The 13,231-nt window shown below is 40.6% G+C and overlaps 1 protein-coding gene across 3 annotated transcripts in view; it reads right to left on the reverse strand.

Annotated features, from left to right (window-relative positions):
* Positions 1 to 13,231, reverse strand: part of tox2 (TOX high mobility group box family member 2) — a 64,153-nt gene that overhangs the window by 34,999 nt on the left and 15,923 nt on the right. For all 3 annotated transcript variants that reach the window (XM_037251275.1, XM_037251272.1, XM_037251274.1), the window contains exons 2-3: positions 11,570 to 11,662; positions 821 to 880 (exon numbers count right to left, since the gene is read on the reverse strand). In XM_037251275.1, coding sequence (XP_037107170.1) covers positions 821 to 880; positions 11,570 to 11,662 — 153 coding nt within the window. The remainder of the gene's footprint in view (positions 1 to 820; positions 881 to 11,569; positions 11,663 to 13,231) is intronic.

Below are 13,231 nucleotides of genomic sequence, written 5' to 3' on the forward strand. Positions count from 1 at the left end.
GTGCTCTGGTCATTTCGTCAAAGAAGGGATAATAGTCCTCTTCTCTTCTTGACTGACAATGAATGTGATAGTTTAATACAATCAGCAAATAACAAATGCGTATTACAGGTAATATTTTATTTCACAACACTTTGCCTTGTTCCTTTCGTCTCTGCTGTTCACTTCAAACACGCTCCATACGAACGCAATGCTCTCGTATCAGACGCTTGCTCGATCACCTGCTCGTTTGCTGTCACAATGTACCCTACACAAATCCGAAACATTTGTTGCGGCTCCGAGTCACGACGAGGGGCAAGTTTTGGTTTCCAAGGGTGTTTTTATTCCTCTTCAACGTCTCTCCCATACAGAGCCGCCTTTTTCACATGTCCGCACGTCACTTTCCTCTCTTTTCATCTGATCGCGGTGGTGCCTTTATGGGCAGTCGGAGAAATCAACGCCAACAAAAAAAAATACATCCAGCCTAGTTAAGACCATACCAAAGACTATAAAAATGGGACCCATTGCCTCCCTGCGTGTGTGACGATCATTGGGACTTAAAAAAAAAAAAAAGAAAAAAAAAAAGAAATTGGGTGCGTATTATACATGGGTACAGGCTTTTTTCCAGCATCAACATGCCATTGTTAGGGTGCGTATTATACATGGGGGCGCATTATACACGGAAAAAAACGGTAAATATGTGGCCAAGACCAATCTGGGCTAAATTCAACTAATCCCAGACCTGCAAAGATCTTTATCGCACTGTCAAAACGTATCAGCTCCACATACTTCCTTGACACCAATCTTCCACTCAACACACAAGGCGAGATACGCAGAAACTCACCTGGCCGGGCGGGAGGAACTCATGGCTGTTTTCATTCATGTACATGTTGTCACCATCAAACTGCAACGAGAGGAGGAAACAATTAGACAAGCGGGAGGCTGAAGAGAGGCAAACAGCTCCCCAGTCAGTCTGCGGAGAAACCACGGCGACGCAGCAGCCTAATGACTACAAGTCGTCGGCTTACGGACCTCTGCGCTCTGGTGTGTGCCAGTAATTACAGTTCATTAGAGACACGCGTAATTAGGCCTTGTCAAAGCTTGTGTAACTCACACTTTTCCCCTCAGCGTGCCTCAAGCTTCAAACTGTGTGTGTGTGTGTGTGTGTGTGTGTGTGTGTGTGTGTGTGTGTGTGTGTGTGTGTGTGTGTGTGTGTGTGTGTCTGTGTGTGCACGACTTACAAAGTGACAAAGGCATAACAGGCTGTCAAATAAGCTGTCAAATAGCGTTTCACTCCTCTTGCAGTGTTTTAGCACTTCAGCTTCATTTAATACATGATTTGAAGTTGCTTTGAGCACACTACAAACATTTTTTTTTCATGTCACAACATTATATAGTTTGTATTTGACTGCTTTTTAGATAAAAAAATATTTAATTCCTATGAATTTTCTTGGGAAAATACAACTCGAGTCTTATTGCTGTAACAGGAAAAATACAGACCAATAAAAAAAATATTTTCATTCTGTGGGGTCTTTTTTTTTCTTGAAACAATTACAATAGTTTCTAGTATGCTGCTATTTCTGGAGTCCTCAATGTAAGCAGAATTATTATCTTTGTGATGAACCAAGATAAAACATTGGCAGACATTTTTCTTTTTAACATTTTTGCCCTTTTTCTGACACATTCTGAACAAAAGCAGTAACTGAATATTAGTTTCCCATTTTTGCATAAAGCAATGAAAATTAACATGGTTTTGATCCGATTCATCGATTAATCGATCGTTAATTGAATCATTATTTTCAGCCCTAATGGCTTGACATCTTAAAGACAGTATTTACTTTTATTATTTGCCAAAAATGCCGACACAAGTGTTGGCGGTTGAGTAAAACACGACACACTCTTAAGACAACAGTAGCAGCTGTATTTTATCTCAAGGCTTCACGGACGTTGCGCTTTGCTTCCTTGTAAGTGGCGGCTGCCAAAAAGTGTGACACAGACACAAGGACGGACATCTGGTCCAATGTCTGCGTTGTGTTGCTGCGTCTGTCTTTCAAGCTGCGGGCCTCTGGCTGCGACCTCGCTGTTAATCGCGCAACAAGCAAATAAACCGCAGGCACCCTGGCCACTTTCATGTGCTCTCCGTTGCCACAGCTCACCCACTTAAACATTCACCCACTCGCTGCTTTTTCATTTAGCTCAGGGGTGCACCTCTGTCTTCTCTGTAAGACCTAAAAGCTCGCTTATGTTTGATCGGGCACTGTGAATCAGCACCATTGGCCTTTTGTCAACCGTATGGCAAAGTGCAAAAATTATTTCAGGCTCGCTCACACATTTTTTTGGCTCGAAGGCATGTTGGGAAAGGTTGGGAGGACGTTGTGCTCTTGTGAGAAAATGCCAAATAGGCCACTTTGCTAACAGCCTGGGAAAATAATCCAAAATGGCAATGTCATACAAGAATGAAGCTATCATATTAAAAAGACAAAGATGGCCTCGTTTTTTTTTTCTACCTGTCAGGTGATAAAAACTATTTTTGAAGGATAATGTGATCATTCTCACAATACCCAAACACACAATACGATATTAGCACGGTATGAACTTCAAGGTGACAATATAACAAAGCTCACGATATTGGATAAAAACTCACATTATCGTAAAAAAACAAAAACCTTATGATATTGGAGTAAGAAGCACAATATTGTGCTTCTTGCACATAAAATGAATAGGATTGGCCAGTCCTTTTATTTTCATGTGTTCTTATTGGTTCAAAGTATCATGTAGTTCACAATGCTACGTTCAACTGAAAAGTAATATATTTTCACGGAGATGTGCTGCTTATAATATCGTAACATGACGGCAATATTGTGGCAATATTAATATCGTAATATTGCAATATTGCCGTTAAGGCTACATCCAATGAATCCAATGAGGAAAAAACTAATTATTTTCCAGAAAAGTACATTTTTTGAGACAAACAAACTCAGAATAATGGGCCTAACTTAAAGGTGATTTGTTTGCACGGAATAATTTCAAAGGCAGTGAGAGCCACAAACAAGCAGTCCACTTTCTCGCGACATTATTCAAATGAAATCCCCAATTCCATTTCCATGTTATCATTGGCCCCGTGATGGAAGGCTTCTTTGAACAGCAAATGGTTTCATTCCGAGAGCGCCGTTAGTTGGCGTCGAGAACAATCATTACATTTTGCATCAGGTTGCTGAGGGGTAAAAAAAAAAAAGGTGAAATCACTTCCTTTGTTGCTCTCGAAAAACGACTTCACACTGCGTCCTTAACGTGCGGCCATGGAGCCGACAGTGTCTGTGAATGGCCTATTTTCACACCTGCGAATCTGCGCTCGATGCGTAATGCAAAAAAAAGGGAGCAAATAATTATACAGCACGGCAAAGAGCAAAGTGGAGTCACAGAGGGCAGAATAACACACAATATCTACATTGAGGGGTCCAAAAAATGTGCCTGGCTCTCTGTGGTCACAAAGCGGTCATTTGGGCAAAGTGGGCTATAATTATGTTACAGTGCGGATACAGTCGAGATCTCTGCGTGGAATGAAAGCTCTGCATACTCGCAGGTTAGTCATGTTTACCCACGGCTAAATTGAATTTAATAGTCTGACGTCAATGTGGGTAATGACTTATTCTCTTATTTCCACATGCTCAACATTAACACTTAAAAAAAAAAAGATTTAGAGATTTAATAAAACAAAATGGCTGCGTCAGAGAAAAATACATTTTACATTGGGGGAAGCACTCGTGTATGGGGAAAAATGCCGTAATATGAAGAAAAAAAATTTCAAACTGGGTATTGTTCCAAAAAACATAATATAGTCACAATCTTACAAGAATAAAATAATAGTTGTCAATTAAAAAAAATTATTCATTTTGTTTTTCTTTTATTTGATTTTGTTTATGATGGGAGGCATCCCCAGTTTTTCTTAGAAAACATATTTCAAAGTTTATTCCCGTTTCTTGGGTTTAAAAAAACATTACCGTATTTTAAATGGATTTATGGAGCAACATGTGTCTCTCCCAAATCCTTAACCTATAGATCAGATTTTGTTTCTCCAGTCACCCCGATGTACTCACTGTGAACCTGTTGACGCACGGCAAAGAGCGAATGGCACAGTTCCTCGTTTCATTGTGTGTTTGCCTTCCCCGGTCTTAGAGGTCATCAATCACAGCGTTCAACACAATGGAGGGGAAGAAAACAGACACGCAGAGAAGGATGGATGGATGGATGGATGGCTGAATAGATAGACGGATGGATGAAATGCTCCAGTGAAGACATTTTCAACGAGTCCGTGAACAAGCGACTTCGCAGATACCCGCTTTGCATAGTAGCTGTGCAAATATACGCGAGAGGAGGTAAAATGATAACATGGCCAAATTGCTAGCAATGTAATGCAGTAAGTTTTAGAGAAGTAATAATGATGAGAGAGAAAACCAACTATGGCGACATATTTCTTTCATGTTTGCCGAGCTGGAGGCAGGCAAGATGTAAGAGTTGAGAAAACAACACAGACAACCGGAATTGTCATTTGAAAAGCAAAGTGTAATTTCTTGCTAGAAATTGCATGTGTACCCCACCTCACCCCCAAACGCAGTACAGTCCAAATACCTGTGTCAGGGCTACGGTCATGAGAGCATTCACGTTGACTGGCTGCACACACATACACACTCATGCACATCCACAAATGCATGCATAACCAAACAGAGAGAGTAATGGGGGATGGTGCACTGCACAGTAGATATGGATTGCCTTTGTGAATATATCCGCTGCTGCATTTTACCTCTATGTGCGCGCGTGTGTGTGTGTATGTGTGTGTCTTATGTGCATGTTCAGAGTGATATATTCTCTGCAAACACCACCGCACAGTTTGTGTAATAGGACCTGACTAATAATACACAACGCTGATCCCTGCCAGATGAAGATAACACTTCCTATGATATTTATTTTTTTCCCAGAGCCAAAACCACACCCACAGGTCCGACAGAGCGCACAGAAATATGGTATTCATTAGTTTGAAACTAGAAAAAAAACATGATGTTTAATTGCATATATGCTTTTTTAAACATCCAAGTGAATGTATATACAATAAATTGCTTCTTTGAGTAAATAAAACAGTTGAAAAATAAAAGAACTACAAAATAATATCATACAAACACATCCGATTTTTCTACATAAAAAATGGAAGGAATAATAATAATAATATTAAAAATATTCAATTATTATTTAATATTAGTATTTAAAATGAACAATTAAATTTTTTTAAATAATAATTTGACTCGACTAGTAAAACGCCACCATTAATTTAATAATACAAACAAGATCATTTTTTCTCTTTCTTTTTTTTTTACTTGACCAAAATGACACAAAGCAACAGAAATTGGTCAATAATGTAAAATCATTGGTTTTCTTTACAAGTTTCAGATTTTTGACTTAGTAAATAAAATACATTCAATAAAACAGGCTTCTAACGTGTCATATGGCAACAAAAGGGAGGAAAAATAAGAAAGCAGGGAGGGAGACCCAAACAAACAGGACCTCAAACAATAAATAGAAGACATGAGCCCCATTTGTAATGGACTGTCAGCAGCGAGCTGAGAGGAGAAATGAAACGAAGGCAAGCGAGTGAACGGCTCCCCTGAGAAGACGCATCCCCCGTCTTGCTTATGATGGACTTAATTGCCTCTATCAGTGTTAAGATGTAACATTCGTCTTAGCTTTATTGCCAGGCCTTATGGTCTTGTCCATCACGCCGAGGGGGCTTTCAAATGATGCCTTGACATAATGAGGCAGGTTACAGAGCCGTCGAGGTGATCTGGAGGCTGCTGGGGGTATATTTAGAAAATCAGAGGAGGCCAGCCAACATTGTTTTGATGGAGAAGTTGACGCTTTCGTGTGCACATGACCCCCCCCCCAAAAAAAAAAAAACTGGGCCGGGTATGGTGTAGGGTTTCCCATGGTTGCACAATTGCACCATTGTTCCGCTGTTAACATATTGAAAACAAAGCTAATGCATTGCTGATAATATGCTATGACACTCCTGATGCTCACCTTCTCCTTCACCCTCTTTCCATTAAAAAAAACTCTGGTACGTTTGCCTTAGAAAATACAGATTAGCTTAATGATAAACTGCTGCTGAGCACCAATAGTTGGCAACACGTACGTAAAAGTTCTCAAATTCCATTTTTTTCCACATAACCAATTTATAACATAGCCATCAATGTTCACTATTCTAGTATAGCAGAGAAACCGTGAGACATACAAACAAGTGTACTTATTGAATGTGAGCTGCCCTCATTTATTCCCAGAATTCCATTTCTTTCTACCTTTGTGCTCTTTCATCCTGAAGATAAATTATTTTACTTCACTAGACCTTGAGAACGTGAGAGTGGAAAGAAATGTGACTCTTTTCTTATTCTGCTTTGGTTTCATTTCGACTTGATTGCACCGTGATCCGCACACAGTCAAACAAAAAAATGATGAGGGGGACTCTGGCTGAATTAGTCGACTTCACTGGGGAAGGGAGAAGCGCGGGGAGGGGGGGGGGGCTTTGTCGGCATCCTCTGGGGAAAGGGGAGGGGGCTGGGGACCCTTGAAAGGTTCCCATTGTGCGCCCGGTGTGATGATATATGCAAGTGGATTGGATGGATTTAATGAAACATGGGCTCAAGTCATCACGTGAGTGCAAGCTAGAGAAATTGAAATGATAAGTCACAGTCACGGGTGGAATTTCAGCTCGGAGGTCCATTATTCATGTGTGCTTTCCGCACAACTAGGGTCACTTTATTCGCTTGTCGAGTGTCAAAGTAAAATGCTGAATGTTGTTTTATGGCTTGTGTAAACTGGAATAAATTAATGTCTGTTGGGTTATTTGTCATTCGTTTAAATGTCCAGTGTTGCGTCGAGGTCTTAAGCCATCATTGAATTTGCCTTTGAAGCAAGTCTAATAAACTGAATTTTGTGCGCAGTACCCAGCTCAGTATTTCATTTGCATTGCTTTACAGTTTTGTGCGTATGTGACAAAATGGCGGCACTCCCAGTGTTAAAATATTCTTTCAATCCAATCAGAGTTTGGATTAAAATTATGATCGGATGGACTGTTCTAATGGACGCCACCCCCCATTCAGAATAAAATCAAAATGGGCTTGATCGGGTCAGAATATTCCAAATAGCATGAATTATTTTCAGTTACGTTTTTAAACTCTAAATGTTGCATCCAGTTCTGTCAACAGAATCCAATCTGACATTCAGGATACATTTAATGTTCTCTCCATCACTGCCACGCTCACATCCAGCCGGAATATTCTATTACCAAAGTAATTGCGCACGCCGGCCCTGACAAGAGCTCATTAAAGCGTAATTATACACATGTTGTTTTGTACAAACATCTCCATTTGAGTCTCGCTGCCTTGTAATTGTTCTGCGGGGACGAGCGGCGCGGGTTTTTGCAGATTGGAGACGAGAGGAAGAGAAAGCACTTCACAGAGAGAGAGAGAGAGAGAGAGAGAGAGAGAGAGGGAGAGAGAGAAAGTGGAAGTAGGTCATGCCTCTCCATAAACAAGGCATGGTTTCTAAAATAATATAGCCATCCATTGGAAGTAATGCCAAACAAGTGAGCGAATGCAGAGCTCATGTAATATTTACAGAGCACTAATACATAGATGGCAGCTTTTCTTTTTCTGGGGAAGGCCCCTCCCCTTCTAAGCCAGAGGTTTCTTTTCTCCTTTTTCATCATCTTTGGCTCTGCCCCCACCCCCCCCACCCCTGCCTTCTTGCCATTTGAATTTCAGAGAGAGCCAACTACATTTATATGGCAGGGAATGTTTGTGCATGTATGTGTGTGTGTTCCTTTCTGCTCCTCCTCCCTCCCGCCATCCTTTATGCTCATTGGCTTCACCCATACATTTTTTTTTGCAGGGCCCTATTTGCAGCATGGCCGATGATACCGCCACAGAGAATTGAACGTTTAAATAAGTCTTCAAGGCCCAGCTGGTGCTGTGAGGTCACCAGGCACTTGTTCAATGTCCGAGCACAGCGTGCAGCCCCCCGAGTGCTGGGGCTAACTGACTGTGTCGACTTTAGGCCATGGTTCTGTTTTTTTTTTTTCTTCCCCCATCTGGTTATAAGGCGGCTGTGCGATGGGGAAAGAGCGTAAACGAACAGATTTTCGGTGTTTGGTGCAGAGGGGAAATATAATCTTTGGGGTTATGTTTTTTGTATTGGTATTCTGGGAAAAAGTGTTTAATTACAATTACATGCTTCTCGACAATCTTCGTTGGCCTGAAATGAGCCGTCAATCACTGACCATCCGGCATCAGTGCCACTTAGTACACCAAATAGTCTGTCGTATGCATCACCAAGGGAAAATAAAGATCCTGTCATGCCATTGTTCCCGCTTTGATGCATCACAATCATATCTAGGACAGTTTCTTTGGGTGGAATGTCTTTTTTTTCTTCCTTTGTTTGTTTATACAGTCGACTGTGTGAAATACTTCATTCTTAACACAATATAAGCGCTGCATCACTCAGCCGAGCTGGCCGAGCAAAATGAAAATTGAGGCAGGTTCTATTATAATCTGAAATACATTAATTAAAACAACCTGCTTATGGAGGAATGTACTTACAGTGTGTGCGTGGGTGTGTGTGGCTGTGTGTGTGCGCGTGTCACATCTTTCCTGCCTCCTTAATAGGTTCACTCTCTTAGCTATTCGCTACAGAACAGCTCTCATGCAATATTAATATCCCACCAAAATATGGAATACGGTACCCCAACTGTCTTTCTCTCTCTCGACATAATTGACTATGCAAGGCTCCAAATCAACTCGGAAAGAGACAGCAAGCGAGAGGAATACGTGGGATCCAATGCAAGAAAAGCAATCCTTAGATGATCCCGTCGTCTTATCGCTACAGCACATTGTGAACTTTCACCCCTGTGGATCAAATGTGTGTAAAGCCCAAACAAAATAAACCTGTGTACAAAGTTGTTGTTTTTTACGACACAGCTACGAAAACAAACTTGTCCAACTTTGCTTTTCATCACTGCTAAGTAATATATTTAAAACCTAGCCATGTAAAATGCGGCTTAACTAGTATCAGTGGAATGAATTATATACGGTCGTACTGCAATACAACTTTGTGACAGTAGGAAACATGTATTTATTCTTAGAAATGTGCCCGTACAAATTGCACTACTTGCAATGAAAAATACAAATGTTTGAAATTAAATTAGACCAGCATCCCGGAAAAGATCCCCGGAAGGTTCCCCTGTATTTAACACAAATTAAACTCCGCTGAAATTTGTTCTTACAAGCAAGTATCGAGGTCAAGCATCTGCACTCGGTGGGTGAGGTTTGGTTTCACCCACCTTGACAGGAAATGAGGAGGTGTTGGAGATGGAGGTTTTCGAAACGAAGTAGGCGGCTGCAGCGGAAGCGCCCGGCCCACTTTTAACTGAACTGGTGGCGGCTGGTGTTAGCGCTGGTGCTTGAGGACACAGATCCAGATCAGAGGATTACAAAAGGGGAAGGAAGAGGGACGGAGAGGGGGCGGCTTGTCCACCTTGACACAGGCTCTCTCTCGCTACAGCGCCTGATAAGTGCAATGGAAAAACGTCTGCTTTTCCTTCTGCATGTTAAGTGCTTTGCATTGCTCCTCATGCAGACGCCATGCAAGCTGATACTTTGCTGAGGACAGGCCATAAAAGGCGTACACTAACCTCCAATGTCAAGCAGGAGACATTCTGGGAGGTTGCTTGGTTGACTTCCAAGTTTTTTTTATTTCAAAATACATGCTCCTAGGAGAAATACTGATGTAAAGGGGATTCATTGTTGACTATTATTTGATTTGGGGGGAAAACAAAGGTGCCTTGACATTAAAAAAAAACAGGAATATAGGAAGAGGGGGAAAATAATTGCAATTAGATTATTTGTACCTGTTTTACTTTTTTTTTTTTTTGGTTGAAAATTTTCATTGAGACATACACCCCCAAAATTTTGTTTTAACATTTGAAGATATTTTGCACCCATAATTTGGTTGATTTTTTTCCCCCCACTTTGAAAAGCATTGTAATTGCTTGGCTTCTTCTCCCAAAAATTGGAACATTTTAATTTCAAACAATTTTATATTAATTAATTAATTTCCCTATGAAAATTGTTGATTTTTTTATATACTTGCATGTGTCCCAAAATCTACATTGTAATTGTTTGAATTTTGGCCCATTCAATGTTGGTAATTCTGAAGGGAGGCCTAATACATTCTCTTTACCATTGAACAACATTTTTTTGAACATGTTTGGCTTTATGCAACGACTCTTGCACTTGGACTTGCATGCGGATTTTGAAGATTTGAGAATCCACTGCGAGTGGATATATATCTTTACAACATCACGCATGCCTTTGACACAGAACTCATCGCCGTGATTTGCGAGCGTCTCTCTCAGGCTGAACGACTAACGGTATTCGCTTTAGATATGGAGCAGGTGGAAATGCTTTGTAAGCAGTCTCGCTCTTTCTGGATTCATAAATAATGTAGGGCATGAAACATCAATGGGATTTCAGCTGTAATTAAAAAAAAAAAAAGGTGGACACTAACAATCTGCATTGATGGACTCACCGCCCCCCACGTTCCCCGAAGCAGCCGGCAGATAATTCAAGAAGCGCTGGCGACAATTGCAACGCCAGATGAAATTAAATTGTCTCTTTTTTGCTCTATTGTTGCCGCCATTGTCTCTCCTTTGTCACATAAAAGCAAGGCAAGCTAGATGGTAATTATGATTTGCACGCAATACTGAAAGATGTCCTAAAGACAGTGGTGGTGTTTAGAGCGAAAGTAGTCTTGCAGCACTTTGTCAAAGTCAAAATATTTTCTGCAAGTGCAGCATCACTAAAACTTCAGTGAGTTGCAGTGCAATTGGTTTTGGAATGAAATATTTCATGCAAAAAAAAAAGGCTACATAACAGTTGGTGGCCTTTTGGCTTCACACTTGTACAAAGCTGCCAACCAGGCAGACACCACACAAACCCAAAGAGAAGTTGAGATGGCTGCTTTGTCGGAAGCTTTGTGGCGGCCAACGGGGCACCCTACCGAGCATGGGGGAAGTTCACGTTGGTGAAAGTTCACAAAGTTTAACAATTTAATTTCAGTCTGGCTAATGAAAATGAAAATACAACATACAATACAATTCCCTCAGAGAGCCTGAACTGTCAGAAAGAAATTGACCTACGATATTGAACATATCGCGGCTCATAATGGTGGCCATTTGATTTAACACAAATGCCAGTAGAGGAAACGTTTTCTCCAAAAACTGCTGAACAAATATTTTTCTGTTGAAACTGTTGGACTTGAAAGAATATTGAACATTCTGAAAATTTGCTCAAAATGACTAGTTTTAAAAGTAAAGCAGAAATTGACTCAATCCGCTCCAGAATGAAAATAGTTTAACATTTCGAATGACATTGAATCTATGAGTGGAAACACATTTGAATCCAAAGACATTTCTGGATCCCTAGTCCACAAATAAACCATACTGTCTAATCTCTTATTATTATAACAAAATACAGCATGTGGCAAGACTCACCCCTGAGGATGGCAGTCTCTTGGCGTCGGGGTTGGGGCGCATGGGCAGGGAACTGTAGAGCCTCACGCCTCGATCTGCACCGCTGTATCTGCTCTGAGAAAACAAAACAACAAGTTTTTAGTATCACTTTTCATCAGTCAAGAATAAAGGTTACCAATAATGGTAGCTCATCATATGTGACCAAACCCAGAAAACAGTTTACTGGGACTTCCTGTGGACAGTAGGCTGCGATAACTAACCTACGACACGATTCGGTTTGAAGCCCAACTTGCTAAAATCAAATACAATGTTATCATTTATTGACACAAATGTGAGATATGTAAACGCGAGCAAAGAGCAAACGTGGGATAGATACACTCAGAGTGTCACCGAGTAGGGACCCGAAATCGCGCTGCGTGCACGGAAGTCAGGCGACTGACTGTAAACACAACAGAATACATTCATTTGCAAAGAGCTGCATGCTTCAATTCCCACTCAAGCAGCTTGCTTGTTCTTGATTAATGCAGTCGTAAAACTATCGTAATGTGGACCGCAAACAGTTTCACGACGAAAACATCGTACGTTTAAAAAAAAAAAACAGCGACACATACCTGCATTCAAATGGACAATACGGGTCGACACACAAGCATAAGCAGCCTCACTCGCTGTATATATTATATGTGCTATAAACAGATTGTGTTTATGGGCCTGCTGTGAATGCATAGTGATTACCATGCAATTACCGTGCAGCAAAACCCACAAGCAATGTATGCCAAAGCTTATTTCCCATACCGTGTATGGAAGATAATGGGCCACGGGATAAAAGCAAAAGCATGCTATATGCAGTAACCTATTAGCAGTGTTGGAATAATGTGCATATTAACAGGATGCTGAGCTAATGGAGCTTAGTCGTGGCATACTACGAGTGGACTTAATGAAAGGTCATGATTTCCATGCATGTTTGGCATACCACGTTGTTAGGGCGTAAACTCGGCGTGAACCTTGAATTTTCTTTACCAAGCGTTTGTAATGAACTTTTCCCGGTGGCGAGGTTGATGATTTATGAATACATGGATTTTGTTCTAAATTCTGGTCATAATTTAATAAATATTTTTTTATTGTAATGCTGCATATAAACATAATTCTTCCAACCATCTAGTAAGCAGTGCAACATTTTGACTATTCCAGCAATGGCTCTGTAAAGCCGCTAGGCACAGCTGAGGGGATATAGTTACCTGTAACGTTAGCCGTTTCACGTTATAGTACACGGCGCGCAGATGTGGTGTGCTTAATGCAACACATGTGTTTTCTTAAGGCAACATTCTTCCCGGCTTAACTAAAAAAAAAAAAAATACATCACACCGCATTGATGAGAGGAATGTGTTGCCCCAGACGAGGGGAAATCCCATCACTCAGCGATTGTATATATGCTGTGTGTATACATTTTGTAGACCGCTCTGTATGTACAGTATGCACTTAGCAATGCATGACCAACGAATGACATTAATGCAAATATTGATGAAAATAAATCACATTACCCTACAGAATGTCACAGCAGTGGTTAAGAAAATGTGAAGACATTTCCTTTCAAATTTGAATTGTTCTTAAAGACCAGTAAAGAAAAATACAACTTGCATGCAGTTTTATCCTGGATTAAAAATGTCATAAAAAAATTAAATGTTC

Source organism: Syngnathus acus, chromosome 5, assembly GCF_901709675.1.
Source record: "Syngnathus acus chromosome 5, fSynAcu1.2, whole genome shotgun sequence".
NCBI classification, from domain to species: domain Eukaryota; kingdom Metazoa; phylum Chordata; class Actinopteri; order Syngnathiformes; family Syngnathidae; genus Syngnathus; species Syngnathus acus.